The 12,066-nt window shown below is 47.1% G+C and overlaps 1 protein-coding gene across 1 annotated transcript in view; it reads left to right on the top strand.

Moving 5' to 3' along the window:
- Window positions 1–870: 870 nt before the first annotated feature.
- The window catches only part of LOC104407943 (receptor tyrosine-protein kinase erbB-4-like), a gene marked incomplete at both ends in the record, with an annotated part of 88,052 nt that continues 76,856 nt past the window's right edge, over window positions 871–12,066 (top strand). The window contains one exon of the mRNA XM_010017358.1: window positions 871–1,022. Within this exon, the coding sequence (XP_010015660.1) occupies window positions 871–1,022 (152 nt within the window). The remainder of the gene's footprint in view (window positions 1,023–12,066) is intronic.

Below are 12,066 nucleotides of genomic sequence, written 5' to 3'. Positions count from 1 at the left end.
GCAGGGCAAGGAGAATGGCTTGAACCTGCCAGAGGGGAGATTGAGATGAGCTCTTGGGCAGAAGCTCTTCCCTGTGAGGGTGCTGAGGTGCTGGCACAGGGTGCCCAGAGAAGCTGTGGCTGCCCCATCCCTGGCAGTGTTCAAGGCCAGGTTGGACACAGAGGCTTGGAGCAACCTGCTCTAGTGGAAGGTGTCCCTGCCCATGGCAGGGAGTTGGAACTAGAGGAGCTTTAAGGTCCCTTCCAACACAACCACTCTGTGATTCTATGATGTGGGTTTTGCTGTTGTCTCCTATTTAATTGCATAAAGCTGGAAAGAGCTGAGGTCTTAAGGAAAGTGATGGGAAAACTTATGTTGGGTATAAGCCTTCTCGTCAGGTTGCTCTTGGCTTGTCCAACAGACCATTCTGAGCATCAGCTGAACAGGGAAAATCCTGGGTTGCCCAGGTCACCTTGGATGCATGGATCTCTCCAGCTTACACATTTTCTAGTCTGTGATAGGTGCATGTTTGTTCAGCGCCCGATTCTGTCACTGGCAGAACTAGCAGTGACCTTGCTGAAGGCTGGCTTTGGCACTTTAGGTGCTGGGGTTAGCTAGTTTTGCATTTTCCTGCACTTGTGCATTTTCAGCCTTTCCACATTTGGTGGTGAATACCAGCACTTCATCCCACTTGATGTCTTTAAATTGCTGAGATACTCATGGATATTTGTACCTTTCTGATATTTAAGTACCTTAATGCAGGGGTTTCTTTGCAGCACCCAATCCTCTGAATAATACAGGATTTTGTTACCTGTATCCCTGTCTACAAACTTCATTTCCTTCTCTGCTCCTGTGCCACACTCATCCTGATTGTTGTGTGCTTTCCTGCAGTGTGTGCTGGCACCGAGAACAAGCTGAGCTCCCTCTCTGACCTGGAGCAGCAGTATCGGGCCCTGCGCAAGTACTATGAGAACTGCGAGGTCGTGATGGGCAACCTGGAAATCACCAGCATCGAGCACAACCGAGACCTCTCCTTCCTGAGGGTAAGCAACCTGCCTTTTTCCTTCCCTTTGTCTTCTGTGTCTAGGAGGATAGCTACAAGTGCTGGGCTGGAGAAGGACAGGTCTCTTTCCTACCAGCTCCACTGCAATATAAGAGGGGAATAAAATGTCACACACGTGCAGAGAATGAGCAGTGTCATTGCTGTGATAGATACTCTGAGTATGTGTCGTTTAGATTTATCCAGGACTCAGGGGAGAAAGCCATGTCACTACACAGGAAGGTGACACCTTGCAGGTCTCTGTGTTGCCAGCAGGGTTTAGGAAGGTCAGAGAGTCATGCAGATAAGCACTGGAGACTTGGAGAAGCTAATCCAAATAAAATGCTATAGATGGACTGATTGATAGACTAAGCAAGAGGAGAACTCTGGGTAACATTTGTGGAGCTTTTAAGAAAAAAGGGAGAAGAAAGGTCATTGCTGAATGAACATCAAACCCTCTTCATGTGAGAGACTGATGTTCTGAGCCTAATTGAATCTCCAGTATCCAGGGGAGGTCTGTGATAGATGGAGGCTGTCCTGCCACCATGAAGCCTGGGTTGTGCACTCTCTCAGCCCTCCTTACATCAAATTCTAGGTAAATATCGTCCTTTCAGGTTGGTGAAGGTACATTTCAGTGTGGTTTGTACGTTCCCTGTTAACATGGCAACCAGGAGGAGGGAAAAATGAATGCTGAATTGGAAGAATTTAAGCCCATCGTTATTTGACGTTCGAACACTAGTTATGTTGGAAGAAATATCCCAGTAGAGAAGTGGTCCAGTGCACTCAGGTCGGCATCTGAGGATGCTGCAGATGATGTGGCTGTAACATTGAAGAAACTCATATGTAGGTATGAGGGCCATGGTAGAGAAGGCAGCCTGTTGCAGTCTGTGCTGATCATGCTCACCAGCAGAAGTCAAGCTGTGACACAGATGGGGGTTTGCACTGCTCGTATTGTATGGTATCACTCGTGTATACCTCTGAAGAATGCCCATGTCATGTTTCAAGACGTGTTCCGGTATGGAACTGGCATTTTCCTAGCAGGCACATAGTGGGAGCAGCGACGTTGCAAGCCGGCAGCAGGAAGAGGGTGTCAGGAGTCAGCCCAGCAGGTTGTGTTACACTCAGTTGCTCAGTTCATGGGTGAAGCTGGTGCTCAATTTCAGTTTGTAAAAACATGAACTTTCCATTGTGGGTTCTAACAAAGGTAAATCCAATTCTTCAGCAGCCTGTTAAGCTTTGCTTCATGTTAAATTTGTCAGGGATTTCACAGGATTTCCACTCTATACATTAGCCTGTGTTTACACCAGGCTGCGAAAAGACCTGCAAGCAAAATTCAGCTACCAGATATGTCTGGAGTAAAGTTTGGGGTGCTAATTGCACTCAGACTAACAGGTTGCCTGTTAATTTGAGCGACGAATGCCTAGGAAGTAAATGCTATCTATACATTTCACAGTTGTGACAGGTGGGGAAAACATATGTTTGTGCTCTGAAATAGATACAGCCTTGGTGCAGCTGGACTAGCGTTTTCCACCGCATTAGACAGGCGGCAGATAGATACTTCCTGTGAGGGCAGGAGCCCCACGCTCAGTCAGGCATTGCTGGAGTTTCAGATGCCTCCTGAAGCCATCGTGGGCCATGGCTTGAATTCATCCTCTCAGTTCTCCAGCTTCAACTTTCCTTCCTTCTTACTCTGCCCGCTGGTATGTAGTGAAAACAAATTACTTGGAAACGAGGGAATTAACATTCCTTGTGGAGAGCTGTCATAAGCAGAGTAAAATATTGGCGGAAAGTGGGCAGTAAAATCAGCAACTGAGAGCAAGAAGGAAGGAGCACGTGTAGTAAATGAAGGTGGCAGCTACTGTCACTTTTTTATTAGTTCTGTTCCTTCTCTTACCCGTGTCTGCCCTCTCACAGATGCCTCAGCAAAAAGCAGAACTGGAAACAAACCGCAGCAAACTGGAAGTCTAGTTAATATGATAAATCGTAGCCATTAAACCAGAAAACCAGAGGAGAACACGTTCTTGGGGAAGCAAATAAATGCTGGCGTATTTACACCGATGATTTGACGCTCGTTAGTTAGTCAGTGCTACTTGTTTTATCATTTAAAAGATGGTTTCAATGGGCAAATGAAGGTGGCAGATGGGAGAAAATGAAAAGAAAAGTTATTTGTGTGTCTTGGACTTAAATGTGGTGAACTTGTCATGCAAGATAAGGCTTCTCCAGCCTGCTCCACTTTTCCTTAGGCTCTGTTGCAAAACCTGCCCTCTTCCTCCACCTAAGCGGCCTCAGGTAGGCAGCTGGGGCACCCCTGGGTTGCCTGTATGTCCACCTGATGAGTACTGTGGCTTTGTGAGCCCGCCTGCCTTCTCCTTAGTGCTCCGCTTAGCTGGGCAGTCTCTTGCTCCAGGACAGAGGGAAGCCCTAGTGAGCTAGGCATGCTGAGCCTTTTTATCATGCCGTAGTAAATGAATACTCTAAATGAATTGAAGTGGAAGAAAAAGCCCACCATAATTTTATTTACCCTGCAGAGGAACATTAAAAGATCAGCATCCCATCTCTCATGTTTATTTAGATGTTTATTCCCTAAGTAGATTTGCTTTATGTCTATGAGTTAGCTCTCTGGTTATGTGCTGATTAAGACTAAGAAGGGCTGCCTATCACCTGAATGAAGTGCTCAACCACTTAAACCCCCAGGCCTGCAAGTGGCTGCATGGCTTTGAGGTCATGAGGAGCTTCATTTATGTAAGAAGGGATTGCACGTACCAGTGTTTTCGTCCTAGCTTGTATGCGTGCAGGACAAGGGGATGGCTTCAAGCTGAAGGATGGTAGATTTAGGTTAGCTATAAGGCAGAAGTTCTTCCCTGTGAGGCTGATAGCTGGTTTTCTTTGTTATGCTTCTGAGGCTCAACCTCCCCACAGAAAATGTACACTGGGTTAATTCTCTTTGGAGTCCCACCACTGCCAGCTTTAGTAATGAAATGAGGCTTAGGTTAAAGCAGCACTTTGCTGCCAGAGTAGCACCTCCCTGTCCTGGCCAAGGCAGGCTCTCCACTGGCAGTGAGAAAAGGCATTTATTGTTTGCAAGAGCACGATGGAGCTGGGCAGGACAAATAATTGGGTGGATAACAGGCCTCGAGAGCTCCTTGTCCCAGTCGCATGTCCAGGCTCAGCCAGCAAGTCAGCAGTGACAGTGGGAAGAGGTCAGGCTTCATCTCCCACTGCTTCCTGACCCATTGGCATCCTTCAACTAACTGCATGGGCCAGGCTTTTGTGCTAGGACTTGCTCTGTGAACCAGAGAAGCTGGTTGAGCTGGTGCATGTCTTGAACTGACGTTTATTGCCCTGCTTTGGATTTCAGGGAAAAAAATCTTGATTAAAAACTCAGCTCATGGACTGGTTCATATTGCAAGCAACTGGTTTCAGAAGTGGGAGCCTAGTTTAGCTTCACTGACAGTTTGTCTTGTGGACAGTTCTTACTTCTTAATAACATCTCCACAGTCAATTTTTTGCAATGAAATACACAATTAATACACCAGAAAACAATACTCTTCAAGCACTCGTGTTCTGTTAAACACACTTGGGAAACAGGAGTTACCTTTGACTAATCCCCAGCCTTTTAGCAGTTCACAGTCAGTAAATTATCTCCTCATGCCTGGATTTTATTTAACCAATTCAGATTATTTATTTTTGAAGACTTGATTAAAGTTACGTTCTGTTCCCTGCAATCATTATTCCAGATGATTATGAAACATATTCCTAACCACAATCAACAGCCTTCAAAAATGATCTACCACCACTTTAGACATTCTTTTTTCATTTACCTCTATGGTGCCTCTGGAGCACCCTCAGCCACGGGCATTCTGGTTAAAAACAATAATCTTTTTAATTCTTTTTAAGTCTTTTAGAGCAGAATGGCTCTGAGCAGACCCTTCTGAAGGCTCCAGTGGCAGAGACACAGCATAGAGAGAGCCTGCGGTCTGAATGGACGTGTTGGGAAGGGGAGCACAGGCACAGGAGGGTCTTGCCTTGTCCGGTTTGCTCAGCAGCTCACTGTGATGACACGGATGGCTCCTGAAGGCAGCACAGCTCTGCATCCTCTTCTGTAGCAAAGTGGTATCTTTATTCCCAGGTGACAGGCTTCAGTGAGGTCCCAGCTCAGCAAAAAGAGAGCAGGATGTGTAGTGCCTGTCAGGAGTGCTCCAAAAGGCAGGTTATGGGGTCTGAACCTACAGAGCAGGGATGTTTGCAGGGCAGAGAGTAACGTGTGTCCTCCAGCATTTGATTTAGCCATTATTTGTCCTTGGAGCATTTGTACCGCAGCAAATTGCATCATGGGAGCCTCGCCAGCATGTGTTTTGTCCTTGGCTGGCAAGAAGCAACGATTTCCAGGTAATTCTGGCCCTGGAAATCAAGTACATGTATTTATGTATTTGTAATTGCCCTCCCAGGACTTTCCCCACTAGAAAATGAAGCATAAAGAGTTGAATGGTGTGTCAGCAGTGGCATGAGGGGCAGGGCTGTGCACGCGACACAGATCCAGGTGGAAAGAGGACGCCTCCAACTGGCTGTGTAAAGCTGTTGAGGGCATCCTGCTTATGTAGCGCTAACCACAAGTGCTGTGCTGGGTGGATTACAAGAAACCAGTGGCATGCAGGCCGTGCTTCTGGCGTGGACAGCATGTTTTACACTGGCTGTGATCAGGTGCCAACTATGCTGGATGAACCTGAGCCGTGTTCAAAGTGAGCTGCATCCCAGACTCAGAGGGTGGAGAGGAGCAAAGCCTGACTGCAGAAAGCACGTGTGATACAGCTCTCCTCCAGGAGGACAGCTTCTTCTGCCATTTCCCTTTGCTTTTGCAGAGACAGTGGCTTAAAGTAACACCAGTGGTTTAAACTGGTCTCAAAATGGCCAGGGAGTATTGATTGCCAAGGTGAGGAATGGCACAGATTTATAGGATCTTCCAGACTTGTGTTGGGAAGCAGGTAGTGGAATGGGAAGCCCATGGTGTGGCCGTGGTGAGTAGCTGAGTGCTGACACTATTATGGTAGTTGGTGTTTCCATTGCCTTCATCCATTGATGTGCGGGACAGCACTTGGGTGCTTGATGTCTGGTTCCTACTATTAAAGATGAACAACATATGCCACATAGTCCCTAACGTAATCTCATCCCAACCTCGCTGCTCCCAGAGCTTCCCAACTCATAGCTAAAAGGCATCTAGTGTTTTCTGACCTGAAGGTGTTCAGAAGTGTTACATGATTTTTGTGCTTCAGGTGCTTATCCCCCTCACGTTATGCTGATAGACCACCCGTGTCTCTGCAGAGGCCTTTCTGGTGTAAGGCTCAAATAGTCCCTGTGCCCTGCCCCTGCACCACAGCACCCTCCCACCAGCCCTTGGTGGAGCTGCAGAGCACTGAGGGGTGACCCTGAGCCCTCTCCCACCTCCCATGTCCTCCTCACCCTGCCATGACAGCCCTGCTCCCCACACTGCTATTTCTGTCCTGCTCTTGCAGAGCCTGTTTTAATAGTGTTACAAACCCAGCAGCTTCATCTCTCCCAGCAGCTAATGCTATGCATAGGTCCCCACAGCCAGATTCTGACTCGGGTTTTATATTCCTCCAAGCCCATCTCTTTTATTTTCATAGCTGTCCTGGGCATTGCAACAGGCAGAGTAACTGGGCTAGGAAGCTCCTTTCTCTCTCATCCACCACGCCAACCTCCTCTCCCTAAAATAAACTGGAAAACCCACTTTCCAACCTCTCTTTCCCCTCTCCTCCTTTCCTTACCGGCAATGCACCACCACCAAGCAGCCCAGATCAGCTCCGCAGTGGAATTTGGGCTTTGCTTTCAACTGAGAGTAACTTAGACTCTGCAAGCTGTTACTTTTCTGTTTGAATTACATTTTTAGTTTCTGCAAAACAAACATAGAAGAGAATTAATATACAATTAATCTTTAAGCTGGGTTTGCCAAGCTGTAACCAAATATATGTACATTAGCTATTGCCCCATTATAGCATTATAGCAAATAGCAATTAGTTTTGGTGGCTCTCTATGAAAGATACAGTTTGAAAGAACCACTTGGGTTTAGGAGGAGAGTCGCGTGCTGCACAAATGCAGCCTCCAGTTTTGGCACAGGGATAGACTCTTTGTGTCTGTGTGTGCCAGGGGCTGTACAGCCCCCCAAGGAAGCATTTTTGGGGGAGGGCTGCAGATGATGCCCTTTTCCAGGGGAGCCTAGGCCCACTGGGAATGGTTCTGGGCTTCTCCTCACATCCTGTTTGCTCTTGGGAGTGCTGCTGAAGCTGCTGGGGCACTAGCAGCTTCATTCCCTTGTGTCCATGTCCCTGTGATAGATTTGCTGTATAAAATACATGCTGTCATCCATGTGGAGCAACTAGTAGGTGGTGTCAATAGGCCTTTCACAGACTCATGTGCACCCACCATGGGGAGTTGGGAGAGACTCTCCTGACAGACCTCTGGGAGGACAGGGGGATGGATTCCAATGTCAGGCTTCATTTCCCACTTCTCTTAGGTTGGCAGCAGCCAAGAGCTCCCCCAGCTCTCCCGCAGCCTTTGCCTGTGTCCCTTTCAGTTGGGGGGAGCATCCTTCAGCTGTGTCACATGGAGAAGATGAGAGGTAAAGACTTGAAGTCCAGGATGATTAAGGAGTCTCTTTAAATTGTCTTTTAGCATTTCCCTTTCAGCTTCTATTGTATGGGAAGCACCCCACCTCCAGCCACCTGGGAAGCCTGTCTGATTCATGTGCTTGGCAGCAGTAGCAATTCTGGAGCAGGAGAGAGATGAAAGAACCTTGACTTAAATTATTCAGAGTAAACCAGACCCATGCACATGCTGGAGATCAGTAATACCTTTTTCACTTGTTCTTCTGTTCTCATGGTTGAAGAAAAGCTGCCCTTTGTAAGGCAGAGCAGAGCCACCCCAGTGCTCAGGAGCTGTTCCTCGTGATGTGAGGGGGGCATCTGTCCTTCTCGCTGGTCCTGCTCATCCTCAGGAGCCCCTCTGGCAACTTCTGGGTGCTGCAGGGGGTGCCTGCAAGCCCAGGTTGTTGTGGGAGGCATGGCCGGGGAGCATGCCCGCTTGTGACAGCGTGCCAGCTACGGCTGCAAGTGATGTTTGCCATTCCACAGTATTGCTACCCCATTCCCAGCCAAATTACTGGGAAATGATGAGGTGAAAGAGGCCTCAGTACCAAAAATACCCCCAGGGTGTGGGGTTCACTACTTCAGGTAGAGTGCTTTCCAGGTTTGGCAGAGCTGATGCGGTGGATGGGTGCCAGCTGGCGACAGGTCAGCCTGGGTAGTGTGTGGAGGATGTTAATGGTATCGGAAAGCATGTGGAGGAGCTGGCAAGGTGTACCATCACCCTGGGAATGCCATGGACAGGTCTGGGGGCTCTTGGCTTAAACTGCTGAGCAGTCTGAAACGGGATTTGTTCTTGTGCTTTGGTTGTGTAGCATCAGTAATAGCCTAGAAGACCTTTCTGCTAACACAGATCTTGTTCCTTGCTCTGTGGGGCTGTGTCTGGGGGTACATGCTGACCACAGCCCTTCTCTTCATGATCAATGTGTGCTGGTGGAAGCAGGTTACTCCTTGGGCAGTATCTGCCAGGGATCTTTGCGGTGCAGGTAAACCTCCTTCCCCGTGCAGCCCCATGTTGTCACCTTGCTTGTCCACTCTCTGACCTGCCTTTGCCTGTGCACAGCCAGCCAAGTGTGTAATAAACTGGTTGTGCTTTTCAACTGGTCCTGGCACCCTGAATCTTGGCCACTGGCAAAAGTACAGATCAGGAGTCGAATTCTGAACGCAAACAGCAGCAATGTCCATGACTCTGGCCAGGCTTGGGTTTGTTGGGGGTTTTTTTGGTTAGTTAAATACAGACTATTAATTAGTTTCTTATTGTTTAGCATTTCATCAGACTCTTCCTTCTGTCTGTCCATGAAGGGGTCCGATACTCTCGTCTCCTGCATGTCTGCAAAAGATTTGTGGCCCAACCAGACCTCAGACACTGTTGTGATGGGCACCACACAGCTGGTAGTGGAGAGGAGGACATTGTTAGAAGTAAACCAGTGCAAACCTCCTTAATTAGGTGTTGTTTCTCTTAGAAGCTGCTCTTCCCTCTAGGTGAGTAAAACCAATTATGTGCTACCTTTCAACCACCTTATGCTGTTAACAATCTTCCTCTTGTAAATGTAAACCTCTCCCCTACTGATGCGATTGGGAATGGTGGCCTAATTGAAGCTGGCCTAAAGCAAACAGTGGAGTGAAGTTCAACCAACCAACAGGAAAAATCTCCAAACCTAGTTGCAAATGTTTTTAAATTATAAATGGATTGACTAAGTCATAAAGCAAAGAAGTAGTTTTCTTCCGTAGAAAGAAAGGTGATTTGGTGTAAATGGTGAGTATAATGAATTCTCAAGCCTGGTCTTCACCCGCACTAGAAGATGGCATCAGCTCACACTGATCACTGCCAAGCTTTGCTCAGGTGTTGATAAGGCTGGTTTATTCTCCTCTCTATCCACCAGCCCTCTGTCTGTGGGACAGAGAATGAAGCTGGGCAGCACAGATGAGGTATAGCGAGGCCTATGAATACACCTGTAATTGTGGTATAGCAGCCTGCACCAAATGGAAGTATTTTATACTTGGAGTGCCATTCTTCTCTTTTCCTGGGCATTTAGGCACATTTTTCCTCTTGCTCCTGCTCCCTCCAGTCCCATTTTACTCTGGAATAAAATGAAATTAAACAAACTGATTGTCAGAGAGCTGAATAATCTTGTATTGTAATACACAGACTCAGAGTCCTGGATCAATGGGCTTGAATTGCTGTTAAAATCCATATGAAAGAGAAGGCAAAGTCTTTTGCTGTAAGCTGTGTCAAGGGGTGGGGGAGCAGAGGGACGGATGGAGGCTTAGCCAACAGTTTTTATGCTAAACTGGATCAATTTTAAAGGTTTCCTCTGCAGATGCCCGCTGGAGGGTGTTTAGAGAAATGGCAGAAATGTCAGCACCATTGTGCAGATTGCAGCATTTAGCAACAGCAGCTCTCCCATCCCAAACCTGATACTAACACTGGGCCCCCTGATCACAACCCTCTGTGTGTCCTACAGGCATCCTGTGTAGGTGCTCAGGAGGGCTGGGGCAGAGGGAGAAGTTGGCCTTCCTGAGTGTCCATGTTAAAAATGGCATGTCAAGGGAGCGTTTACAAGGATGTGTCCTTGGGAAAGCTGGTCTGAGGAGCCAGGGGGATTGGAGCTGGCCAGGGTGGTGATATGGACATGTCTTTCTGGGATTGAGGATGGGTTTGCCCAACCCAAGGAGCAGCTAGCAGGGATATCTCTTAACCACATGCACTGTGTGTTGCTGTACAGTGTGAGCTGCCTCTGAGTGCTCAGTCCTACGGGGTATGAAGTCAAGTACCACTGTCTTCTCAGGTGAGATATTCTCCAGTGTCAAACATCATCGTGGAAAGGTGAAATCAGGAAGTTTTGATTAAAGCATGAGGACCTATTTCAAGGCATTACTTCTGCAGGTGGTGAAGCACAAATGGTCTCATTGATTTCTAGTACTTGTGTTTGGAGTTAAGTAGAAGGGTAGTAGCATCTGCCTGCTGTACTAAATAGTGCATAGTGTTCCTTTCCCCCCTTTGGTGGTCATTAGTCCTACCAGAGAGGAAAAATGGAGTTCTTTGAGGTACTGTCTGAACATAATAAACTCAGAAATGTCAAAAGGCAAAGTAGAAATATCATCTTGATTTTGACAAACCTGCACTGATTTGTGTTGGGAAAATACCAGTGATAGCTTAACGTTGCTCAGTGGAGAGAGAGGTTATACTGAAAATACATTTTGCTTATGCTTTAAGAAAACACCTTCAATGAGCCCAAGGTGGAGAGATAAGACCCTCAAAGTAAATGCTGTTTAGTTTGAATAGGATGGAACGGACGTTGCCAAGTGGTCCAAGAGCTTGAATGGTGGCCAGAGCCTGATGTCGCCACTCCTTCTGATTTCTGACGTTTTGTGATTGATTCAGATCCTAAAGTGCCAGCAAAGCAGCTGTAAGACATTATAAATTGTTTCATAGGTCTGGATAACCATGGTGATGGTGGAAGCATCTGCATTTTGCTGCAGGGGGCAACCTGTGAACCGATGACATCCATGGTTACCTGCAGGTGTATTGCTGTCTCCAGATGGGAAAGCTTGAGATATGGAACATCATTGCTTTAAATCCTTTTCATACTAGTGTTGCTGATTTATACATACCCCTTCTGCCTTGAATTTGGAAGGAGGCTTCTGAAAACCACCCCCATTCCATACTCACTGGCTTCCTCTCCAGAAAGGGCCAAAGGGCAGGGGAGAGTGAAAGGGATGGTGAGGCACGCGTTGTATTGCTGCTGTGAATCAAAAGCAACTACCCTTTGTAATACATACCTTAGGAATAGTAATGACAGTTCATCCCTCAAAAGTACAGTGCAGAGTGAAGGCCTAAGAAAGAAAAGTCCGTAGTGAATATCAGGGAATTAATGGCTGTCTCTGCAAAAGTGTGGAGTAACCTCTTTGGGAAGCAGAAGATGTTACTGGTGATAAACTAGAAGAAAACTTATCTGTTGTAAGGAGCTGTCTTGATTTGATATAGGTATGTAAAACCTCACCTACTAGGTCTTATAGATTGCTGTCATTTTTGAAATACCATTTTTAACTTCTTTGGAGTCTGGTGAATTTTTAGGTAGAAGAAAATGTGCTCTGTGGATGGGTTACCCTCCGAGCCAGCGAGCTCAGTGCAGAACAACTCTGGTGCTGTGGTAGCTGGTCTCCGCAGCCTGGGTATGTGACCATGTTTATGTTTCATCTCCTGTGCAACCTCAGTGATCTTCAGGTTATTTGGAAAAGGTTCTTGTAGTTGAAAGCACAGAAGGTGGTTAAAAAAAATGAAAAGGCAGCTGCAAACCTGTGTCCTCCCTGTGTTTCTGTCCCATTTGTGTGATGTTCCCACAAGCAGGTGGTACCTTGCCTGAAGTAGGGAAACCCATTGAAAACAGC

Source organism: Nestor notabilis, unplaced genomic scaffold, assembly GCF_000696875.1.
Source record: "Nestor notabilis isolate BGI_N333 unplaced genomic scaffold, ASM69687v1 scaffold12996, whole genome shotgun sequence".
Classification (NCBI taxonomy): Eukaryota; Metazoa; Chordata; class Aves; order Psittaciformes; family Psittacidae; genus Nestor; species Nestor notabilis.
Note: the sequence above shows the minus strand (reverse complement) of the source record. Positions and strands in the feature narration are given on the sequence as shown.